The sequence below is a fragment of the Brachycentrus maculatus genome, unplaced genomic scaffold (genome assembly GCF_059751285.1).
Source record: "Brachycentrus maculatus isolate JH-2025_06_01 unplaced genomic scaffold, ASM5975128v1 h1tg000004l, whole genome shotgun sequence".
NCBI classification, from domain to species: domain Eukaryota; kingdom Metazoa; phylum Arthropoda; class Insecta; order Trichoptera; family Brachycentridae; genus Brachycentrus; species Brachycentrus maculatus.
The window spans coordinates 3,154,373-3,180,531 of NW_028280759.1; the positions used below are offsets into that span (position 1 = coordinate 3,154,373).

Here is a 26,159-nt window from a genome sequence, read left to right on the forward strand (position 1 = left end):
CGGGTCGCGTGTACTCCGAAGATCGCCGCGCGCGCAACACGACCTAACCGCTGTTATTTGATTTGATCAATCAGTTCCTCGTCTCTTCTGTTCTCCCCGAGTTCGGTAGCCAGTCAAGATGAGAGTCTCCCTGCTGTCGTGTGTGGTGCTCGCCCTGGCCGCTGCCGTTGCAGGTTAGTTCACACCCTTCGTCACCTTGGTCCACGGCCAATTCCACCAGCGCGCGATTCTGCGCTCCTAATACATTTTCAGCAAACAGTGAAAATCGACCAACATGTCTTTTAAAAGATGATTGATTGCAGGATTTTAAAAACAACGCATTAAAAAAAGCATATAAAAGAATGATATACGAAATGATAATTTCTACGAATAAAAGCTTGCAATGCAATGGGCGACTTGTTTGAAATTTCTTCAAACACTGCTAACGGTTGTAATTTTCTGAAAAGTGTTTATTCAAGTGACTGAACAGATGAACGCATACCGTACGGTGGCCCGAAGCATTGTGCCCGAGCATGTACAAGTGGTGTTGGTGATTGCCTAAAATGTGACGAGGTGAATGGCACTTGAAAAGAATCCACAATAATATCTTCACCGAATAACACTGTCGTTTGCTATCTCCTTGTCCCCGAGTCGCGAAGTATGTAGCGCTCGATAGAAAGCAAACACAAAAAACCTGCAATCATGCACTTGCTGGATACAAAAAGCTCCGCAAACAACTTTTATAGTAAGCTAGAAAAATAACGACTAATACTATTATTTTTGTGAAAAAAACACATTTAAATACAAATTTAGTCAATAAATAGCGAAAACCATCAGAAATACGTAATTCATTCGTACGCTGTTTGGTCCTGTTTTTCTTGAAAACCCATAGTAAAAAGCAGCTAAGGACGCCTTGTGTTGAAAAAGCCTAATTATAATTTTACGATAGAAATTCTAATGCTATAAAGGTATTTCTCCGTGGAAATTTAGTTGAGTAGCCGAGTTGAAAGTCATGGCGAAAAGTTTACATTATAAAAAGCTTACGTAAATAAAGTCCAAGAATACACTTCGTTTCGAGGTAAAAAGCGCAAGAAAAATGAATGGAATGCATAATAGTAAATAGCACGATGTTATTTGCAAAATTTCAACAGTCAATGAGACTTTTATTATAATTTCACTTATATTTTTTTCTTTATAATCTTTTGTTTGCAAGAAAGCGCATATGCCATATATCCTGATATTCATCAAGTGGCGCTAAATGTAGGCGCTAAACTTAATTGCACTCTTATTTCTACGTATGGTACTAAGGAAATACGCTGTTTGATCACACGAGCTTTCTATGTTATTTTTTTGAATAAATATATAAACGTATACTGTTTATGTACATAAACATATGTTAATATTACATTAGAGAAAAAAAGCCTAAAGACGGGTAAAATAGTAAATTGAATTGAAATATTATATGATTATACCAAATATAAAAAAAGTTTAAAGTAAACATCTTCTGTAAAGTGTATCTTCTTATTATGTTATATTGTAGAGTAAAAAAAAAACACAGGACGGGTAAAACTAATGAATTATATTTAATATAAATACATTATATAAAAAAAGATAACTGGTTTCAAAGTAAACGTTTATCTTATTATGAACATATACGTAAGTATTTATTGAAGAAAAAAATAAAGCGTCTCAGAACGGGTAAAATAATTAATTAAATTGACGATCACATATGTTCTGTGTTGAAATAGTTTCAAATAGAACATGTACTTTATTACTTATATGTATATACAAATATATATATTATATCGTATAATAAAAATGCCTCAGGACAGGTAAAACGATTTGTAAGTAAACAAGTCGCGTTAAGGACGTTTCCTTCTGCATGAACAAAAACGTTTTGGTCAGGCAACCTCCCTTATGAGTTAGCCATTATATGGTAGGATTTAATAATAATAATTTGGTAGTGCCTAAAGTGATCACACGAGAACCGCGCGAAGGCCACATATGCACCACAGTGTGGTCACTACGCGATACAGGGTCACGAGCACCATCCGGCTCGCGATGTTCTTTGCATTTCTAATGGCGTTCCATCTTCCTTCCCGGATAGGCTCTCTCCACTAGGAATACCAATTATCAAACACACCGTCCATCACTTTCTCGAAATGACAGCTTAAAACATCATAATGCAGACGCGAAGTATTACCAAAGTGTAGATATACAGGGTCATCGAAAAATAATGCCAACCTTTAAAATAACAGTATAAAAAACTGTTAAAGGAAATTCAATGGTTTTGATCTTAAAATGTGCGAAAAAGGTCTTTTTTCTTCGTATCATAGTATGTTTTGATGTATGCACCGTTCGTCGCTCTACAAATGTCTAGCCCGTAGTCGATTTCTTACCACGTATATGCAATCATTTAAGGAGTAAAATGACAAGATAGTGGTAGAAATTCGCTTCCACAGGTGATCCAAATCCCATTTTTTTCTGCATACACAATGTTTTTAATGTACCCCCAGAAAAAGATATCCAAAGGGGAAGGGGCAGGCTTCTTGGAGGCCAGGCAATGGGGGCACCTCTACCAATCCAGCTGTTGGGAAAATTGCGATCAATGCACCGCGTACTTCGCACAGGTAGTGATGAAAATCCCTATCAACTAAACGAAACTTACGTTCACCAGCTAGCGTTCGGCGACGCGATTATCCATTTAACATAAAGGTTTCGGTGCTATATTTTTTTTAAAGTTGGCATATTTTTCGATGACCCTGTATAGATATACAAACAGACACAATAGCGCGGACTATGTGACGAGCACTTTCACGTCACCTTTGTATCCAATAGGCTCCAAGATGCATTTATATGCAGAGATAAGAAGATGTATACAGTATCTTTTGGTAGGTAGTTCAAAAATAATTTTGGTGTTACACAACAAATCTTTTCACATCAAGTTTTGTTTTTATTTTTCATACATAAATGTTTATTTGCAATGAATCCAATTTTCGTGATGTATTTTGTTTTTAAAAATAAAGAAAAATACTAAAGTCACGCGGATTGTGAGGAAAAAGATCGTTAGAAAGCCAAATACTCTTTTGATACTTCATTTGTCACGTAAAACGCATTTGAAGATTTTTGATTAATCTGAAAGATAGTTCTGAAAGGAAATCTGAAAGGTTGTGGTCCCGTGGTTAGTGTCGCGAACTCTTGATTCAGAGTTTGTGAGTTCGAACCCACTCTACTATAATTTGATATGTAATTTTATAATGAGCCATTGGGCTCACGAAAATAGTATAAAATAAAAATAAATGTGTATATATTTGAATTAAAATACAAATATTTAGCTGGAGAAAAGTCAATTGTAAATGTATTAAAGAATCAATAATGAATCAAATAATACGCGAATGAAGATTTAAATATTTTATTCATGGGTATATTATTAATTTAAGATTTACTTGATGAATACCATTAATTCTGAAAATCTATTGTGACATGTGTTTCGATGCCTTTCTCATCATTTTCAAACACGTTTTACATAGTTTAAAAAAATGCGTTATTCACTGAAACACGTGCCACAATAGATTTTGAAAAATAGTGGTACATTTACTCGTATACAAAGTAAATCTTAAATTAAAAATGGATAGATATCACCACAATGTCACTGCTGAATCAATCAATGAAAACCATTAGTTCGTATATTTTTTTTACGATAGAATGGTAATGAGAATAAAATTAATTCGGCACAACGAAGTTGTTGGAAATTTTTTGTCGTTCATCACGAGGTAAACGAATTCAATTGATGGTTTCGAGTGTCCATAATACACACGCGAGGCCGGACGGTACAATAAGCAAGATACACATGTAAGCGATGTTCGTACCTAATAGTTCCATGCTAAGGTGATTCCATTTTCATGCGGGGGTTCGTTACCCGCCGGTTGCGTAATTATGTACATCGCATCGAAGATGTTCTATTCCCCCGGACTTGCTCTGCAGAGAGCGGTCCACGCGCCGCAATTTGTCAGTCTGTTAACCTGGCACGAAGAGCGGCACCGAGAAACAATGTAAGTTCTAAGAAACCACACCGCATATCGATACCATTTGATACCAAAGAATTTTTACTCTGTGCCTCTATTATTGAATAGCCAGCACCGGCTTTACAGACACCACGTTCGATTCCTTTATGAGAGTAAAAAAAAACGTAACGCGATACAGTCGCTACTATGAGGATCTCGAACCGACAGGTACCTTTGGACTATCGTGACCCTAGATTATATTATCATGTAAAAACTCGCATGGGGATACTATTAATGGCTAAGGAGATTGTTATCTCGTGAGATAGGTTTAGTAAGGTTCGCGAGATCTGACAGCGTAAAGATATTCTTCGCGGTTAATCATAAACAAAAAGCTATTGTATTCAAATGAGATACAGAAAAATTATGAACGATTCACAGACGTTTGTAATTGAGATAAAAATGTACGCGATGCAAAAATCTCTGGAGCCGATTTCTATTGTATGTAAATGCAGGTCGTTTTCCAAATTTTTGAGAATGAAAAAGTAATAGAGTAATTTTGATTTACGACGTAATATTTTTACAGTTGCATACTTTAATGTTTGCATAATCAGAGAATGGTTCCCAAACTGGGCAATATCGCCCACCTGTGGGCGATGGGGAAATCTTGATAGGCAATTCTGGCTTCGGAAGGATATGTTGGGCAATGTGAGGACTCAAATGGGCAAAAAAAGATTGTTGAAAACGAAAATATAACGTTTATAATATAACGTGAAAAAATAACGTTTGAGCATTTTACATTATATTTAGTGCAAATATTTTTTACATGAAATATAATGCATTTAAGGACATATTAAAATAGCCGCTTTGACACTTTTCTACATATAGTTACTTAGATGAGTATTCCAAAGTTACAAAATATACTTTTCATAATTTTCTGTTTATAAATGTGTGTATTTTTTCATTAATTCAATTCAATATCTTTATGAATTCACTTCGAATTAACGGACGATTATTTTATTTCCAAACTTTATAAGCGAAATTATATAAATACACATGTTACATGAATGAATATACTGAAGTGGTAAAAAAACAAGTGTTTTTCATTTAAAATTTCATCATGTCTTACCACAAAGTGAATGCCGACACAATGAATAAAATGAATATACTAGTGAATATAAAGAATAAATAAATAAGAGATTTGCTAAATATTTACTATTATCGTAAATAGAGATACAGTTTTCCAAAGATAGCCGATGAGAAACATTGCCGTTGAAAAAGGGCCGTCGAGTCAAATAAGTTTGGAAATCCATGGATTAGAGTGTTTGGACGCATTGTGCATGAAACACGGGCAAATTGACAATGAACGAACGGAATTCCAAAGTCGGCAGATCTCACAATCGCGGTCACGTTCAATTAACTTTCCCGCCTTTGCATGGCCGTCTCACATTTCACCCTTCGTTATCTGGCGTTGGATTATGCTGGATACGGCCTGGTGCAACAACAATGGGCCAAGAGCCCGTGCGGCAATCAGTCGGCTCCGGGGAGGCAGCTCAAGTCATTTCTACACAATGCCACTCCTTAGGAGGCTGGCGCCAGCCGGGAATCGAGTGGGATGAGAGAGATTATTCAGAGGAATGAGTGGATGTAACTCAGACACCGGTATGCAGAGATGTTCCAGCGAATTGACTGCTGAAATGAGACGGATTGAAACGTAGCGCATAATGATGTATTGATTTATTTATATTAATAAATAAATAAAAAAAAACAACGTTGGCTAGAACCACGCATAGCGAATGTGTAAAATAAATTTTGAGAAAGACAGGCTTATGAAAAAGACTTTGTAGACCAAAACATTTTCTCAAGCGGCGTTAAAAGTTACTCATTAAAAAAAGTTTTATTGCATTTTTCGCAGTAATTAAAAATATCCATTTGACTATCAATAAGAAAATCTTAATCGTCTATTGTTACATCAGGATTCATAAAAATATTAATGCTGTATTTTTACTTTTCATATATCTATAATAATTGCATAAAATAAGTACCATAAAATGATTCATAATACGTACTATTTTACAGGCGGGCTTTTTAGCAATTAATGGTTATGTAAATTTTGATAAATGTTTTTACTGGAAGGATAAGTGAACAATTTTGAAAATGGTACAACATAAATATGGTAGAATGAACGATTATTTAAATGCTTATATGTGAACTTTGTACTTTGGTTCATCAGCTTCTGTGAATATCGATAAATTACATGGCTTTACTACGCTTAAGTGTGCGACATATAATTGCCCATGAGAAAACTATGGATTTTCCGAGGCCAAGCTAAAAATTTTTAACTAATAAGTTTTAAAAAAAAACTGACATATGTGAATGCCGCAAAGATAGGAAATATAAATAACCATAGTTCATACTAAAAATCAAGCTGAGAAATAGGTATACGTATATAAATACAGATGATTAAAAGTTAGAACAATAGAGAATCAAGAAAAGAAAATTTACAATTTGGAGTACACTATAATCAAATTTTCAACTTATAGTGCCACTATCAACCAAACTTCCAAATCTATTGAATAACTAGTCGCATGTGAAAGGAATCCGAAACCATTGCATATATGCAACATCCAAAATTAATGCAATATAAATATTAAAAAATGGCCAGAATGGTGAACGTTACACAAGTATATTAAAAAAATACTTAAAGCTAACCAAATACCAGGCCGTAAGCCCTATGCTCAGACTTCCATCTTCTTTCGTATAAAAAACAATAGTATCTTAAATTAAGACAGACACCTATAACAAAGAAAATCTATCTTGGACCCTATAAAATGTAGCTTCTTTCGTGGGGAAATCATGTATCGAAAAGTTCAATGATCGATCAAAGTCAGCAGGATTAAAAGAGATATGCTAGATACTTAATACTGATCAGATAAAGATAGGGTTGTAAGATCTAAAATGACTAAAACATAATGAAATTAAAAATATATACCATAGAAAATACGTTTTGCACCTTTTAGCAATGATTTATTTCAGGATTTGCAGACAACCGTATTACAGAGTTGCAGACAGTATTAGTGTATTGTTAGTTTGACAGGATGTTGGTAGTGTGTGTTGATCTCCTCTGGGAGGCTGTATGCTGTAGCCGGTACCCTGTAGCCACGATAGCCCTCGCCTCGAAGGGCTATTTTTAGCGCCGGCATTAACTAAGTCCAGCGGAACCAACATACCTCCAAGACGAACCGAGATATAGGCAAGACTGGTTTGCTCTGACGCGCCAGGAATAGACGTGCGCTTTTTCATATAAACGTTTTGCAAGATTTGATGTAACACCAGACGTATTTTGAAGAAGATGCTATCAAATCAAATGAGGTTATTTATTTAATTCACAATAATATCGTCGCCCTCCTGATTAACTGTCGTAACTGGACTTTTGGAATGTCATATTATTTACAATTTACATAACTCCTAAGTGGAGACAAACCTAGAATTGTGAACAAAGATGTGGACACGCTCAAAATATTGTAATAAATAACTGGTCAAAATATAAGTTCAATTAAACTAAAAATGATATATTAATAATAATGTAAAATAAATCGGGAAGAACTCAAAATATTGTTATAAATAACTGATCAAAATATAAGTTTAATAAAAACTAAAAATGATATATTCAGACATCTTTTAGAATGTGAAATAAATCGGGAAGAATTTTACATACATTTTATGAAGGTCTCTGCTATTAAAAAAACTCTATTAACACAAGTGCCGAAGACGTATTAGAAGTAAGAAGATGGTTTCAATTGAAGCATAAATATAACTTCCAAAATTTGAGTAGCGTGTTTGTCAATAATGGGTAGAATGGTGAATATTACACGTGTATAAAGTGATAACTTAAACCAGCATACGACAAATCGTAAGCCGTTTTTTGACCATTATTTATTCACAATATTAAACTACATAATATTATATGTATTTTGAATAAATATTCCACATTGGGAATAAATAGGTCTCAACCAAAGGGATAATTTTGAATTCCCTAAATTATATAAAATGTTTTATAATCACTAAAAACTTTTTAACGGAAGGCAGATAATATACCGAAGGTAAAACAAAAATGTAACAGAAAATGTATTTTTTTCTTAACGCGAATAGCTAATTCATTGGTCATTGTGATGTCAGGAATCCAAGTTAAATTATGTTTGAACACAGTACCTAATCGCGTGCAGGATCTCATGGCAATACACCATACATAATGTCCGTATAGGGCATGGTGGACAGTCGTGCTGTGGGTGCGAAGCCAGTGCCATTGAATCTCACAGATTTTTCATAATAATCTGAGAGCGGCATCTAATAGAGTAGGATTGTTTGTAAGCAGCTGGAGTCAATAACAGTGACAAAAGGTTAAGAAGCTAGAAAAGGGGGATGTTTCATTCAAATACTACATTGGTAACCATATAAATAAATAATATCAATCATCTTTTAAAAACAAATATTGATGTTCGTTTGTTCAAGGAATTTTTGACACAACGTTACATACGTGCGTGGTTTTTGTAAGTAAATAAAAATATAAACAACGTTTCGAAATTGGTTCATATATATAGAACTTCCAAGAATTTGACTAGTGTGGTTGTCGATAATGGGTAGAATTGGTGAACGTTACACCTGTGTAAAGTTATCACTTAAACCAGCCTATGACGGTCGTCAGCCCCGTAAATGCCCAGACTTCCATATTCTTCTTCACCTTTGATGAGATGTCAAAAAAATATAATGAAAATAACGCCTGTAATTGGAGATAATCCATATTTTGTGAAGAAGTATTTGGACACACTCAAAATGTTGTATATAAATATTGATTTGTTCAATACCTTAAATCTCTAAAGTAATTCATGGTTTGTTTTGAAGTTTCGACATAATGTTACATTCGAATAGGCGCGTGTTTTTATATAGTGTCATATTATCCGTGATAGGTAAAAACATGTTACAAAAAAAATAATGCTATGGCAGCGTCATCTGTTGAGAGTTAGAGTAACAAAGGCAGTAGTAAATATTGCCCATGTCGGTCAGCTTGCTTCTTGACAGCTGCTGTTATTAATTATTTTCATTCATGTTAAGTATTTTCAATGTTTTCGATCGCACTGTCGTTTCATATACATTATATATTTTTATTGCTTCACGAGCATTGTGAAACAAAACATATTAGAAATAGGGCTGTGTATTTTATTAATTCTCAATTTCACCAGACTGAGCCATACGTAATCCAAATTTTGTAAAAGTTGGCGACTATATGATACTAAAAACGGTTTAAAAAATCACAGACAAAAGTAGTATTAGTCTTAATATTTTTATCTCTTTCTTGTTTACTTTGTCTGCTGAGATTATTTTTACACCCGCGGCAAATTAAAGATGGCGTCAGAACGAATAATCGCCTCGGACAGGTGCATCCCCTAGAGTTAATGGAGTGCATCAACAGTCGGAGATCGCGTGCAAATATGCCCGACCAACATATACAAAAAGCGATTTCGAACAATACCTGCATCATTTCGACCTCTACGTGGCTAGAGCCAAACAGTATTTAATTAACGTCAGAATGCTTTGTTGTTTTTTTTAGGGATGCGCCGTCTGCGTCTGGAAGGCTTAAGAATCTATTGCCCCACATAAACAACCGCGTTTGTGCTATTTTGTCTTTATTTTATCATTCGAGACTTAACGACCTTCTGGATCCTAAAATATCTCATTCTAATGATATCTATATTTAGGTTTATTACAATATAATGTACAATTAACAAATACCACATATACACGTATTTATAAAAGAGACTTGTACACGTTTTTAAAAAAAAAAGAAAGATAACAAATTGTGTTTTTATTATTTACAAAAATACTCTAATTTTATGCTACTTCTGTGAACCTAAGCGGCTCATTATTAGAAATAGGTATCAATTTGTGGCAGAGTGGGTTCGAACCCAGAAACTCTGACTCAAGGGTCTGCGACACTATCCACGGGACCACAACCCGACACAATATTCTTATCCGCACTACATGGTGCATAGGGCACTGCATCGCATCGAAGCAGTGTTATATTGATCCTTAAGTACATTGCCCTGCCCTTCAGGTACTAGTCCTGGGAAATATTAAATTTTCACCGCAATTCCTTCACTTAAATCATCAGTTTCCCTTCAAAAAACGTATATTCCATTTCTAGATCCAAGAATCTAGAGCGACGAATTACTCATCTTGCCTTCATATAAATAACGATCAAGTGAATACTGTCGCTCTTACGCGATGCCCTATGCACCATTGGGCGTGGACAGGAGTAAGAATAAGAAGTGTGAACATAATAAATTGTGTTATGTGCCGATCAAAATATTTCCCGGAACCATGACCATCTTTTAACAGCGTTATTACTTTTAAACCATGAACATTTATGATACCTGCCTATTTTTGGCGTACCTGTGCAGTGCATATTTATCATTCTAAAATAAATATTTTCCCCTTACACAGAATGAACTTTAAGAGTTATTCACCTCCAAGGATCACCTGGCAAATGTCAATAATCTTTCCTGGTCAAATACTTGATAGCGACGCAAATATTTTCTTAGTATAACAGAGTGCCAAACCGATGGGTTCTGTCAATATTTGCATTACCGCTTAGCACTAAAGCTTTCATCGAAATCTCGTTATTTACCCATATTAATGTGGTAGATATTCACTTTGAATGAATAAAGGAGAACGGTAAATATCTGAACTTTAATGGAGTCTATTATATGAGACAACAGATATATACACTGAGTAAAACTATTTCGTTTTGAAAGTCAAGCATAACGTGGAAAATATATTACTTATTGTTATACTTTTCTGTGGCGGGTGTTTCGACGTTCGATAATGATAACGAATGCATCGAAATACTATTCACAATAAAGTTTTATAACACTGTTCAATAAAATGTAAGTTTTTATTCTCATCACCAAGAAAAATACTGTTTAATCCTGATAAACATTTCGCGCTGATTAAAAATATCTACATATTTAGTTTTTCTATATCAGGTACAGATTTTGAGTTGAGAAACCAGCTTATTTTGAAAATTTCAGGGAAAAGTAAGATATTTTTTAAAGGTAGTGTTGTATAAATTTGCATCTCCCACTCTCTCAGTATTTTAAATCCACGCATCTGTCAACAATTACATTCAGTACTCACAAATCTAATATTTTATTCACTACAAATATCACAAAAATTGTTAAAAATCGCCACTTACATGGCTTTTTTAATGTTTTTGTCCGGGTTATCACGAAAAAAATAAAGCAATATCAATAATTTTAGTGAATGATATTTAAAAATGTAAGGTTATTTTAAAAAGTATAGAAATTATAAAAGAGTGATTCCGAAATAATTTATGAAAAAATAATAAATTCATAAGTCGCCATGGGTACGGTAGTAGCTAGTGCGTTTGGGTAAAATGTATGAAAACTCAGGATTTCACGTTATCAATGCAGCTTGATTTCTTAATCTTTAAAATTTACTCTGGTACTCAACGATTGAACAATGCTAGATATAGTTTTGTTCGTTGCGTCTAAAAATAAAACAGAATTACTAAAATACTCATATGCGGTATAAATCATGCTGCCTTTTAAGTAGACCTATCCAGATTTGGATGTGTGCACGTGTGTAGACTTATAACAACTAGACAAGGACATATCACTAAACATAGAAGCGGGATCAATTGCTCGTCTATTTCAATATAAACTGGCCACTAAAGAGTATGACTTTTTTTTACCTGACATTTTCTTAGCAAGTTTTTAGATCCACGAAAACACTACTTTATGAAGATGATCGTTAAATGCAAGAAACATTAATCATTCAATGCATTGATAAAATTGAAATTTGGTTTTTGTATTAAAATTCTATGTGTTTTATTTATATGCTGATCCATAAAAACACCACATTAAGAACGTGGTCGTTTAATGCATTCCTATAATGAAATTTTTATTTTTGTATTAAAATACTATATGTTTTATTTCTATGTTGATCCATGAAAAAACCACTTTAAGAACATGATCGCTAAATGCATGAAACATGATCCTTAAATGCATTGATAAAATGAAATTTTAGTTTCTGTTTTATTTCTTTGTATAGTTTCATAAAAAATTACGCACCATTATTTAATTTCATTCATAATATCATTAGAATCTCTATTACCAAACCGCGGAAGTATCAAAAGCTCGTGGTTGTATTAAACGTTATTGTATTCCAGTCACGGGCAAAGGAAAGCCGAAAGCGTAAACAAACACCTGATACAAAGTATCATCGTGGAATACAAAGTCAGAGAAAGGCGAATGAGTCATTGAGGCGACAATCAATGGGCAAATACCTCGAAGGCAATTGCGCGGAAACGAGAAGGAATGCGAGGCGCAAGGATCTGCGCTTGTTCAAACAAAGAAAAGTCATTGGTTACACGAGTTTTTAAATTGTTACAAAAAGCCTGAAATTCCAAATGCAATGTAAAATTTTTCATGAAACGACTATATTATTAAATTAGCTGTACCTAGCCATGCGTTGCTGTGGCTCAGTCTGGTTAAAAAAAAGAATCCAATTCTAATATGTCATTAATATTACGATTTCACACTCCTTGTGGGTATAAAATATTGTATCAGCTGTCAAGGAGCATGTGTCCGTTACGGAGAATGAATAGAATTGCGTGTATTGTTGTTACGTTCAAAAGATGGAGCTGCAATTTCAGTGAAAAAATCTGTTGAACAAAAGCATGTTTTACCAGTCAATAAAAACACATACCTATATTTCAATGCAACGTTTCGTAAAAATTTCAAGGCAATCTGTTAATAACATTGGGAGATTGAGAATATTGAACAATTGAACATTAGTATTTTCATCAATAAACGAGTATGTTAAATTTGACTATAAAAGACAAATGCAAAAAAATATATATAAAATAATATTTTCCTTAGATAAAAACATTAACTACTGTATGTTTTCTGATGTAGAATCTGAAATAATGGAGTAATTGTTGTCAAACTGGCAGACATAAAAAAATATATACAGCAATAAAAAACATATATTTTAAAAACATAAAAAAGGAAGAAAAAAAAAAACAATTCTTTAAATAGATTTTTAACGCGTATTACTTGAAAATATATAAAGACAGTAAAAAGGGTTTAAAAAAAGGAAGCGATAATTCAAAAAGGTTTTCTGTTGAAACATTGCAATTATGAAATTCGTGTAATAAATTAGTAAAAATAGTCAATTTATGTATGTTAAATTCGATTGCTTATTAACATTTTTAATTTTACAAATGTGAAGTACAGTGGAAACCGTATAGATAAAGAAGCTATTAGTCACTATTTGTGAATAATTTGAAGCCCGCATTACGTCTATATGTAGGTACAGAAAAAGGAAGAAAAAAAAACAATTCTTTAAATAGATTTTTAACGCGTATTACTTGAAAATATATAAAGACAGTAAAAAGGGTTAAAAAAAAGGAAGCGATAATTCAAAAAGGTTTTCTGTTGAAACATTGCAATTATGAAATTCGTGTAATAAATTAGTAAAAGTAGTCAATTTATGTATGTTAAATTCGATTGCTTATTAACATTTTTAATTTTACAAATGTGAAGTACAGTGAAAACCGTATAGATAAAGAAGCTATTAGTCACTATTTGTGAATAATTTGAAGCCCGCATTACGTCTATAGGTACAGAGGCACAGTCGTGGAGCTTTTACGCGCGAGTCGCGTTCTGCGCTTAGTTTCCATATCACGTACTCCCGCCGCTGGAATGGCCATCGGAAGAGGAAGTGACGCCCGCGCCCGTGGCTGACACACAGAAAGGACTGCGTGACACTTGTACTGAAGGATTCACTACTTCGCATGTACTTAAGTACAATCATTCGAGCTGTGACCATTAGATGAAAACATTTATATGAATAAAAAAAGCATATTATTTTTTGACATCTCAACATAGACGAAGAAGAATATGGAAGTCTCAGCGTTTACGGGGCTTACGACTGTCATATGTTGTTAATAAAAAGCAATTCACCGATTGCTTTGAAATTGTGTGAAAACGTTGCATTCGAATACGCGCAAGTTTTTTATGTATCTGTGACAGCTTTTTTTAACGCAATGGCAGCGCCATCTATTAAATAAACAATACACGCTATACCAAACATTACTCTTCTTTACAGATGCTGACACTAGCATTGTACTTGTTTTCGATTACAATCCTTTTTTTATAGATTTTAAATATTTTCATTGCATCTCCTTATATATTGCGTACACACTGATTATTCCGACTCACTGACCTGACCAAGTATTTGAAATACTCGATATGCCGAATTTTCCTCGGTTTTTCTCTGCTTCTATTACCAACCACATTCGCCTCATAAATTTATTTTACTATTCTTTTTTCACTTATTCGATTCACGTGCCTTAACCATCTCAACACACCTTTCTTAATTTTATCGATAACGCTCCTCTCAACCATGCATTAGCACATTATACAAATATTGTATGTCATGTACGTAGGACCAAATGAATCAAATTTGAAAAGTGACCTATGCAAATGAAAAGTTTGTTTGGACACACTCAAAATGTTGTAAATAAATTATCTGGTCAAATTATAAGCTTAATAATAAAAATGAAAATGGTATTTTCTGGCGTTTCTCATGTGTGTGATTATAATCCAGGATTCGGATCTCACATACTAATATAAGAGTTTCTGCTTAGTAAAAAGCTTCTTTACATCTCACCAATAGATGTCTCTAGTGAAGTTCTAGTGATTCATGAACAAGGTTTCTAAATTGGTTCATATATATAGAACTTCCAAGAATTTGAGTAGTGTGGTTGTCAATAATGGGTAGAATTGGTGAATGTTACACGTGTGTAAAGTGATCACTTAAACCAGCCTATGACGGTCGTAAGCCCCGTAAATGCCCAGACTTCCATATTCTTCTTCATCTTTGATGAGATGTCAAAAAATAATATGAAAAGTTTGTATTGCGACGTGCATAAAATTTACACATGCGTTATTAATAAATTTATGTGATTTCTTATTAGATCGCCCAGACAAGATATTATGAGTGTAAATCTAATAAAACGACAGTATTAAATAGATATAGATTCTAGTATGAAAACAAGTTCCGTTACCGATGTGTATCAGAGACGTTTAGTGCTTAATTAGAATTATAATCGAGTTCAATGAATCGATAAATTGCGAAGCGCAGACTACATCCGTATTTGGATCTTATAAGGCAGAAACAAGTTATTTCAATGAAAACAAAATAAATTCAGCAAGAAGAAGTAATAATTATTATTAAAACTAAAGCTAACATAGGGGTTGCCAACATTAAAATAAAAATGAAATAAAAAAAAAATAAGCATAGCTATATGGAAACATACTCTGTATCAAGTTATAGATTGTTGGATTTACATCTAAAGTCAATAAATAATAATGTAAATGTCAATAACAAATTTTTATTTTATATGCATATATCCACAAAACATTTTTAAAGTTCAGCAGTTAAATGAAAAATCACTCTGTATTTTAATCTCATCCATTTAAAGTCATAATATTTTCTAACTCTGCACGGGTTCATGTAGGTACTTAAATTCCAAACGAACGTATCTTTTCGCGATTCATCAAATTTGAAATTTCCAAATGGAAATTGGTACAGTACTTACCGATTAAAGATTATAGTATAAAATTCATGGTTTTGGTACCAAAAAAAGTATTTCTACGTTGCTGTCAAAATGTTTACATTTTGTGCAAAAAAATAAAATCTCATATTTTGTTTTAAAAACGATATAATTATACATTTCTTGCTATTTATCAGTCTTTTTTTTGATTTCTGAGAAATATTAGAAGCAAAAATCATATGATATAATAATAATAATAAAACCCTTATCCGCACCCCAATGGTGCATAGGGCACTGCGTCATATAAACGCAGTGTTATCTTGATCGTTTACACATGAAGGAAAGGTGTAATATGATATAAAGGATTGTATAATTACATAATGTTTAAGGATTACGTTTCCTCTAAGTTTATTTTTCTCGTTATGTTAGAAAATCAACCGTCTGACACCATTCAGTAATTCACCTAATAGTCGGCAAATATATGTAAACAATAAGTACGAAAATAATTCCAAGAATTACCCTACCATAATTTAGTAAAATATGTATGTACTTACAAAACATTATTACAGGTATTTTAAATCCAATAGTTTTGGTAGGTACATATATCGTGGCGTAAGAAGTTTTCGCTCACAAACTAAGTTATAAATCTTCCATTAATAAAGAATTACGATCATTAAAGCATGTTTTCTCGCGAGTCTCCGGTCTTTACACGTACATATTATGATTATATGGGCCCTAAATGACTAATAAAATCGCCGATTACATGTGTGAAAAAAAGGGATCTTCAGAGGCATCACACCGCATATCTTTACAATATCGTAAAAACGTAATGTTCGTTTGTCCTCCCTGTACAAAGGCTTCTAAACTAGAGCCTTTGTTGGTTACTTTGTTAAAAAAATGTATGGTGAAGGTTTCAGAAAAAAAAATGTTTATTTATACATCAACATAGATGAAGAAAAAAATAGAAGTCTGGGTATTTACAGGGCTTGCGAACTTTTATAGGCTGGTTTAAATGATCACTTCATACATGTGTAATATTCCCCATTCTACCTATGATTGACAACCACACTACTCATGTTTCACATACAATGGAAAAATAAATAAGTAAGAATAAATTAATTTTATTTTCATACACATGTTTGTTACACCTGAAAATAGCAGGAGTAGTGACCGCCAGGGTCATGGTCCCGTGCTAGATACAATACAAGTTACATTATGTAATACGTATTACGACTATGCTATGCTGTAAATTTCGCTAATAGACATCGAATAATAAATTTCATACTAATGTGAAATTACGCTCTCGGATGATACGCATTCCAGCTTTTTTTTCATTACATCTGCGAACAAGTCTCTCGTTAGTCCGATACCGGGAAAACAATTATTCCAGATTTACTGCGATCATTCGTGTACTCTTGATTCAGATAATACGCCTCGCAATATAACAGGTAATAAGGATTCGCGAGAAACGACAGGCACAACTAGGATATGATTACGCGTTTATGTAATTATGACGAGATCGGCGCAGCGGTGAAATTACTTTTAATGGTCGGCCTGGAACGAAAAGGCTTTATACATACGTACATATACATATATGTTATAATCCTTGCAAAAAATCATTTAATCATCATAATTGGTAACGTAACGTACTACAGGATCTAAAACACTGAAACACATCAAACAATACTTAACACATACCTCTTTGGGTCAAAAAAACTTTGATTATTATGCAATAAAGTTTTACAACCTGCTCCCATTATCCATAAAGTCATTAAAAATAAAAATAAATGAATATAAAAAAAGCTTTTCATCATTCGGCCATATCGTATTTCATTGCATGTCATAACTATTTTTCTTTCATATAAAGGTGTCTTAACTTGATATGAAACATCTTTCGTTCATTTTGTATATAAGAAAATGTAAGTCTGAGCATCCCAGGGCTTACGACCTGGTATTTGTGTGGCTTAGTGATCACTTTATACACTTGTGTAACGTGTTATTAAATGTTATCCTGTTATAAAATGAACGATAGATGTTTTATATCAAGTTGAGACACCTATAATATTAACATACATTCGTGGGGTGAATTATTCGGTGTCTGATAAGTAGTATATGGTATAATAATGCATTGTACAATAAATAATGATAAAAATATTTTTTAAATAATTTTATAAATAAATGCTGGGAAAAAGTCCCCTTGGGTACTGCAAAAACTCAGTGAGGGCACATAATTATAATTTGTAAATGTGTACGACGAAATAAAAATAAATAAATAAAATTGTCAGTCTGCAAAAAAACCCGAAGCATTTTACTTCGGGCGCTTGGCCAAAGAAAGACCCTTTGTATCCTAGAATCGTTTCGGCCAACTTTAATGACGATATTTTAAATTGGCCACTCCAACAACGATGATTACTTTATTGCGACAAGAACCGAATGAATTTATAACGGAGAATATGATGGAACAAGTTTTTCGCGAACGATTAGATTAGAATAAAATAAAAGCGAGACAGTTAAAATAAAATACCGGTCAAACGGTCGAATATTCGAGTTTTTTGCAGATATAAATGTTTTGTTTTTATGCATGTTCGGTTATTCATGGCGCCATCATGCGGGAGCTCCTGAGATAGCGTTCATTTAATATACTTTAAAATATGTGGGCTCTTATCTTGCTAACGTTACATTTCGGGCTTTTTAGCTAAGTTCAATACCACCGAATAATTTGTTAAATTACTACCATGGTAAGTTGCAAATGGAAATATTTATCATGGTACTTAATTAGATTTTACATAATTTGAACTCCAACGCCTTGAAATCTAAGTGCAAATTGCTTTATCAGTACAGTTTTAACTCGATGCAAGACATATATAAAGCAGATGTTATATTGTGTATGCAAAAAACTATTGTAGGAAATAAAAGTTTTTCAATAGTTGAACGAAAAATTGAGCTTTGTGCAATTTTTTTTATTTATCCTTTTTGAAATGGCAATCTGAGTGTTTGTAAATAAATCACCTTTTTAAGCAATGGGTAAGAGTTACATAAATTAGATATGTGTTTATGTGATATTGTTTTTGAGAACTAATGATTTAACATTAAAAAAATATCTGTGTTAAACGAATGAAAGTACAAACAGTATGGAATTAGTTGTGAAGACAAACCGCGTTTTCATTAAAAAAAGTGTAATATCACAACAAATAAATTATTTTGAGATAGGTATTTTATATTTTTTTAACAGTAGGGATAAATTATATATTATCTGATTATTTACGAGTAGTTGGTAAAATAATAAAATGTAAATATTTATCGATTTATGTCCGCCTCCGTAGTGTAATGGTCAGCACGCTCGGCTACCGTGCTGGAGGTCCCAAGTTCGATTCCCAGGGGGGAGGGTCAAATTAAATATAAGTGATTTTTCACTAAAATATTAATTCAATATTACTCTGGGCAGGTGCCTGTAACGGAGGGGTAATCCCTTTCCTTCATGTGTTAACAATCAAGATAACACTGCGTCAATACAATGCACGACCTTTGCACCATTAAGTGCAGATAAGGGTTAGAAAAATTATAAACTGTTGGGATAAATTATAAATATCTGATCATATATTATATATCCGATATATATTGTAACCATTTATTAATAGCAATTGCATTATATTGCAGCGTTTTCTTTATTTTTGAAACGCGGGTCCATGCAGATTTACTATGTAAATTGGTCTGTAATAGGATATTCAAGCAAGACGACGCAGGACGTACATAGTAGATCGGTATGGAAATAGCTCGGTATAAACGCAACATTAGTTGCACGGGCCGCTTGACCCCAGGCGACCTCACGTGCCAACATAGCCGAGGTCAGCTGTACCCTGCGGTGCATTATCCCACACCATGCTCTATGGGTATCAATCTTGGTGTCATCTAATCACATGGTACATGGTAAAGCGAATGTGAGTTATGGGGGTTTTGAGAGACACAAAGTGTCACTACCCACATCGCCATAACCAATTAGCAACTATCTGCGTATCGATTTTTTATTTATTTTTAGACGGTGGATAATGTTAAAGTCTGCCAATTCACAATAAGTTAAATCGTCTAAATATTTAAAAAATATATTAAACATTCTCAGAAACTAAAGAAAATACGATTGAGTTCTTTCGCTCGGTAGACTAATAATACACGAAGCGTCAGTTAAAGCATAAATATAGCCACCGTAATTTGAATAGTGTGGGGCGAGTGTTTTTACCTAGAATTGTCACTCATGAATTATATGAAAGTATTGTAACTTTTTACATAAATAGTGTCTGTTCCCAACACAGATTAAAATAAAACATGTTTTTAGCTACAAGAAACATTGATAATCTATAAACTTTGTTCATAATAAGCAAGGTAAATAATAAATGCAACTCCCATCTAAAAAAATTCTAGGTATAGGCAATAAAACTTGGAAACAACTTAAGTTGAAATCTAAGTAGGGCTATGATAAGGGGTGTTGCATAAGCCATACCAAGATTTCAAAGTCACTTAGACGTAAAGCAATAAAAAAAAGAGAAGTGTGGTTGTCAATCATGGGTATGGTGAACGTTACACGTGTATAAAATGATCACTTAAACTAGCCCATGACATGTGGAAAGCCCTGTGAACACCCATACTTCTATATTCTTCTAGCAACTAGTTTACAAATAAAAGTGTACGATTTTGAATTAAAACAAAATATACATTCACTTATAATGTATATTATATTATTAAATATACAACCATAATTTCTTTAAGTTAATTCATTACAGTATATTTGTACCGTACTATGCCACCGAAGAAAGAAAAACAAACTAATAAATAAGTATGATTATAGCATTACGTCCTTTTCCCGAGTTGCTATGCCGCTAATAAACGGCTTGAATTAAATATCTGCGGCTTGTTTTTCATACGCATTCGCGAGTTGCTGGAACTTGAATGGTTTATCTAGTTCCACAAGCGTTGACAGGGCGAACTGGAATGAATGCATCGCCGGCAAGCAACAAGAAGTAGTATGCGCTAGGATTCGAACGATGACCTCTCGGTTAGACCTAGACGCGTGCAGATATCTGAGATCTTATAAAATCCACGAAATGGTAATAAACCAAAGGTTACGTGCAATAAAAATGAGATAATCCCAGGAATTAATGACCAGCCGAAACAACTTGCTCAAATTAAAAGCCGACGTTATTTATTTCTGTAATAATCATTATACATATGTTATTAATACATTCGAGAAACGTACTAAATTAGTAAGCTATAACTTCCAGATTTTAAACTTCTAAAAAAACAAAAATGTATTATATGTTTGACTGAATTCGCTTTTTATATAAATTACACTCCTCATTGGCTTTTAAACTCTAGATTTTTTTCCACCAGCACAAAAACTGCAAGAGTAAGACGATATTTCATCATTTTACCTTGTCCGTGCCCAAATAGTGCAAAGGGCACTGCAATGTATCAAAACAGTGTTACTCTGAACGTAAATTACATGAAGACAAGCGCTCCAGCTGTCAGCAAAGGGTGTAATTAAATAAAATTACTAAATTTCATTTTGACCACCCTGGGAATCGAATACGGGACCTCCAGCACGGTATCCAAACGCGCTAACCACCATACTACGGAGATGAAGAATATGCGGATAATATTTTATTATTAATGTTAATTTTGTTGAAACAAATTTTGTCTGGTAAAAAAAAATTAGATCATTTTTTTTTGTTTTTGAGAAAAAAGTTTGAAATAGTTCATTAGAGATAAATTAAAACTAAAAAGTTTAATTTTTGTGATAGTCTTAAAATATGTTACTGTAATTATTGATGCCAAAAATCGAATATAAGACCTGGTCGATTATAAAAGAGACTAATATGTCTATTTCAAAAATAATAAAATATCTTGCTCATCATTGCCTTATCAAGGTTGACTTATAATAGAAATAAAACAATAAGAAATTAATAATAGTTCTCTTGTATATTTCTATTCAAAGTGTCAAGGACTAGATGCAATATCCGCCAACTCCAAAGTATTCAATTAAGGAAAGATTATAATTCATCACATTTATTACCCATTTTCTTTGCAAAATTATGCATATTTTAAACAATGAGTGATTACGTATTATTATTTATAATGAAATATCTAATTACGCACATACTTAAACCAAATATTATGTCACCGCAGGAAGTGCCTGCATTAAAAATATACATTTATTTTTTCACAATATTTCATATTTACCATACAAGGACTTTGAGGAAAACGTTAAAGTGGCACATTTGCAACGAATTATTATGAGAATGAAAAATCATAATGTCGCTCTCTTGACTAAATGTTGAAACAGGAATTTTTAAGGAATATCAGTTGAAAAGGTTTTCAACTTTTGCAAGCGAATGTGTGCTCACTAAATGTCATATCGCTCACTCCTTTCAAGAACGTCATAAATCAAAAAACTTGATTTTTCAGGAGAACTTTTTAATGTTTCAAAATATAACACAAAATGTTAAAAATAAATATCAAGCCACTTATTGAACTTTTTACTATGCAACAGATCTTTTTAGGTAAAACCTGAAGGTTTTTTCTCCATTTGAAAAATATTAAGTACATTTTAAAAAATAATTAAACAATACCTTTTCTTCAAAATGCAAAAACAACTTTTTCTGTCCTGTAGCGGGTAAATATTAAGTTAAAAATATGCCTCTTTTGCTGGGATTTAGTACATTTTCTGGGCATTCCGAAAACATGTACAACTGAAAATTGACAATTTTTGATTTATGACGTTCTTGAAAGGAGTGAGCGATATGTATATTACACTGTTTAGCATATATTCAATATTCAAACAGCCTTATATATAAAAAAATATTAATGAAATAAGCCTTTAAAAAATTACCGTTTCCGAAAGCAAAGTTAACATTTAATTAATTAACGGTAATAACCGTAAATTTCATATAAAAATTTGCTTTCCTGTACATTTTCTGTAATCAAGAGTGACAATATATATATTTTAATTTATCATAAACTACAATACTAGTTTAAATTGATCAATCAATATTTAATAAAATATCACAAAATTTGGTTTGATTGCATATTTTATTTTTATTACTTACAATGACAACACCTGGATGTTTTCATCAAAATGTGTAAAGGAATTTAAATGCCTCTAATGGTAATGACATAAAATAAAATGTCTCATAATAATACAATTATTGGCAAATAAAAATAAATACAGATATATTATTATGTGTATTATGCGGCAGGCATGCGAAACCGGTTGCAGACGTGATTGAATTTCCACTACCGACAGGAGAATGATTTAAAGAGGGTAGTCTTTAAACACGCAATATCGCGAAAGATACACCAAAAATGACGTATTTTATCATTCTTTCTTCAAAACAAAATGTGTTTTGAAAAAGACAAAGGAAACTGAGTGCCAACACGTTTTTTAAATTTTTAAATTTTAAATATTTTTGACTTATTTATCTGATTTTGTAAATATAGATTCAACATAATATTTTGTAAATCATTCAATTTCCAGCCCGCTTCAACAGTATTCTTATAAAGATAACGCAAAACGAACAAACGACGAATCGATTTTTTGTGTGTGTTATTTTATTATATATACTTATACATTTAAGTTTTAAGTCTTGAAGTTATAGTTCACTAATTTAGTATGTTTCTCGAATGTTTTAATAACATATAATGATTATAACAGAAATAAATAACGTCGGCTTTTAATTTGAGCTAGTTGTTTTGGTTGGTCATTAAATCGTGAGATTATATTATACATAAACGAAATTCAGTGTGCAAAATACAGATGCTTTTCTGATACAATAAAAAGTTCCATATTTATTAATACAGCCTAGTCTCACTTTCACCGAAATATACAACGTCTACAGTAAAAGTACACATACTGGATTTAGAATTTATCTTCATGAAAGGAAACAACCTAATTTTAAATTTTTACCATTAAATATTTTTACCATTATGAATGTTTATTTTAATTGATGATTTTTAAATCAAACACAGATTTTTTGAGTCTACTTGGTTGTATTTAATTAACAAAAACACATAAAAAATTTATATTGTGAATTTTTTAAAGTGATTTTGTTAATAAAATACAACTTAGTAGACTCGAAAAATCTGTGTTTGATTTAACAATTAATTAATAATTAATAATAATTAAACCCTTATCCGCACCCCAATGGTGCATAGGGCACTGCTTCATATGAACGCAGTGTTATCTTGATCGTTTTACACATGAAGGAAAGGTGATCAGCCCTCCGCTTCAAGTACCAGACCAGGGTAAAATCGAATAAATATTATTGTGTAAAAAACACTTATATTTATTTGACCCCCCCTAGGAATCGAACCCGGGACCTCCAGAACGGTAGCCGAGCGTGCTGACCATTACACTACGGAGGCGGACTGGATTTAACAATTAATACATAATTAAACGCCAAATCAATAAATAAATTATGAATGTTAGCGTCAAAATAAACAAAATTTCAAGCGTTTGCAAGCGGATTTGAGGAAGGACTCCCACCTTAATGCCAATTATTCTCCTGGAAAAGGAAGGAAAAAAATCTTCGCGAGCTGTGCTCGTTGAAATATTATTTATATAATAAAAGTGCTCGGTTTAAAAAAAAACACGTTTCCCGCTACAGAAGCCATCTTCCATGGTGCCAGATGTCGGTGTCGTTAAAGCCTTTGAGGTTTTAAAGCAATCATTACGTATTGATTTAATTTTCTACGTGTAGCGTAGTTAAACGCCAAACAAACAAAAAACGATGAAACGATTGATGAATAAAAATATGATAGACTCACAAAACTAAATCGTCATTTGAAAAAAGCTGTCCTCAGCCACGCGTTATTCTGGCTCAGCCTGGTTAATTGAAAAAGAAAAAAAAGAGATAGCACACAATTCTAATATGTTTAATTTCACGATACTTTTGGGTTTACGGTATTTCATCAGCTGTTCGGTATGGGCAATATTTAATATTGCGTGTTTTGCTGTTTCGTTCAACAGATGGCACTGCCATTGCGGTAAAAAAAACTTGTTTAGATAACTTTTATCAGATCCAGGAGTGCGGTTGGGAGCCTTCAATGTTGTCAACAAATTTTAAAGTAATCGGATAATAACTTAACATATTTAAGATTTTGAATAAACGAATATTAACATTTTAATTTATTAACATTTATTGAGTCGTCAACGTTTTTATAATAATCACTGTACCATAGTCCTTAAATAAAAATATTATTTATCGTATTTTTTTAAAGGAATGTATTCACAGAAACAGTTTTACATCGTAAGTTACAATATCTCTTCGTAAACCACATGTCCAGAAATTTAGTCACACATTTATATTAAGTTTTACTTTTATTCTTAAGTTACATGTTACAAAAAAATAAAAATTTAATTGCGTTGCTTTGAAAGAAACGACATTTCAAGTTTCTCAAGTCCTTCTCTAAGCCGATGTAACGTCGCCATCTTTATTTTTTTTATCGCTCTCTGTTTTATCGGCAGAACACTTTTTAAATTAAAAAATCAAAGGAATACATTTCTTAACCTGTATTTATATGACTTGAAAACAATTTTAGCAAAATGACATTCCCACACATTGACAGTACGGAATATAATTACACTATGTTAATAGTTTAACGTTTATTGTTTCAGGACAAAGAATAACGACAATCCAGTTGGATGGAGTACAGTACTTCGTGTCCCGTATGAACCCCTACAGTCCAGAACTCAACTACTTCTTAGCGTATCAATATTGCAGGTTGGTTACAAACATACGTAAATAAATAATTTGATACTATCATACACACTTATCTCTTCTTCATGTGTCATATCCCAACGAAGAACACTGATTATCCTAGCTGATTATGTCATATTAAATAATAAAACATTTCCTTTTAATACACATATTTGTAAATTTAAACAATATTTAAAAATCAACTGCATACACTAATATAATATAGTTGATATTTTCAATGAAAACATGAATAAAACTTTCGTAAATCTGAGTAATGTGACTGGCAATCGTAGGTAGAATAGTAAATGTTACACAGTGTATAAATTGATCATTTAAATCAACCAACGACAGGTCGAAAGAGAAAAGTACGTGGAAAATGAATAATTTTCCAATTACTCCATTTAATAATTGCATTTATTTCATTTAAAAACACTAAAATGAATATCACTGTTGCAAATACATTATATTGCTTTTATTTTATTACTCTTCCATACAAAAATCAATAAAATAATTTTAAATGGCGTAAAGTAAGAAAAGACATTGTTGTCCTACATTTATCGGTGGTTCTAGTGTTTTAAAGGAAATTAAAATGATTACAAAGAAAATGTATTAGAATATTCGGAGTGGCCATTTCATTAAAAAATACAAAAAGATCAAATATAATTTTTTCTTAAGCTTGAAGAATACAAAAATACTAATATATTTTAATTCTAAGGATGCATTTGAATATAACAGTAAAAGGCCTCCATTTTAAAGTAAAAAAGGTAGGTAAAAAGGTAGCACCTTTTATAA

At 32.5% G+C, this 26,159-nt stretch overlaps 2 protein-coding genes across 5 annotated transcripts in view; one reads left to right on the forward strand and one right to left on the reverse strand.

Moving 5' to 3' along the window:
* Positions 1–26,159, reverse strand: part of LOC148313953 (cytosolic carboxypeptidase 1-like) — a 134,422-nt gene that overhangs the window by 56,571 nt on the left and 51,692 nt on the right. The window lies entirely within an intron of this gene.
* nw (narrow) overlaps positions 11–26,159 on the forward strand; it is a 35,901-nt gene continuing 9,752 nt past the window's right edge. For both annotated transcript variants that reach the window (XM_088277435.1, XM_088277427.1), the window contains exons 1-2: positions 11–173; positions 25,286–25,391. In XM_088277435.1, the coding sequence (XP_088133561.1) occupies positions 119–173; positions 25,286–25,391 (161 nt within the window). In that variant the 5' untranslated portion in view covers positions 11–118. The remainder of the gene's footprint in view (positions 174–25,285; positions 25,392–26,159) is intronic.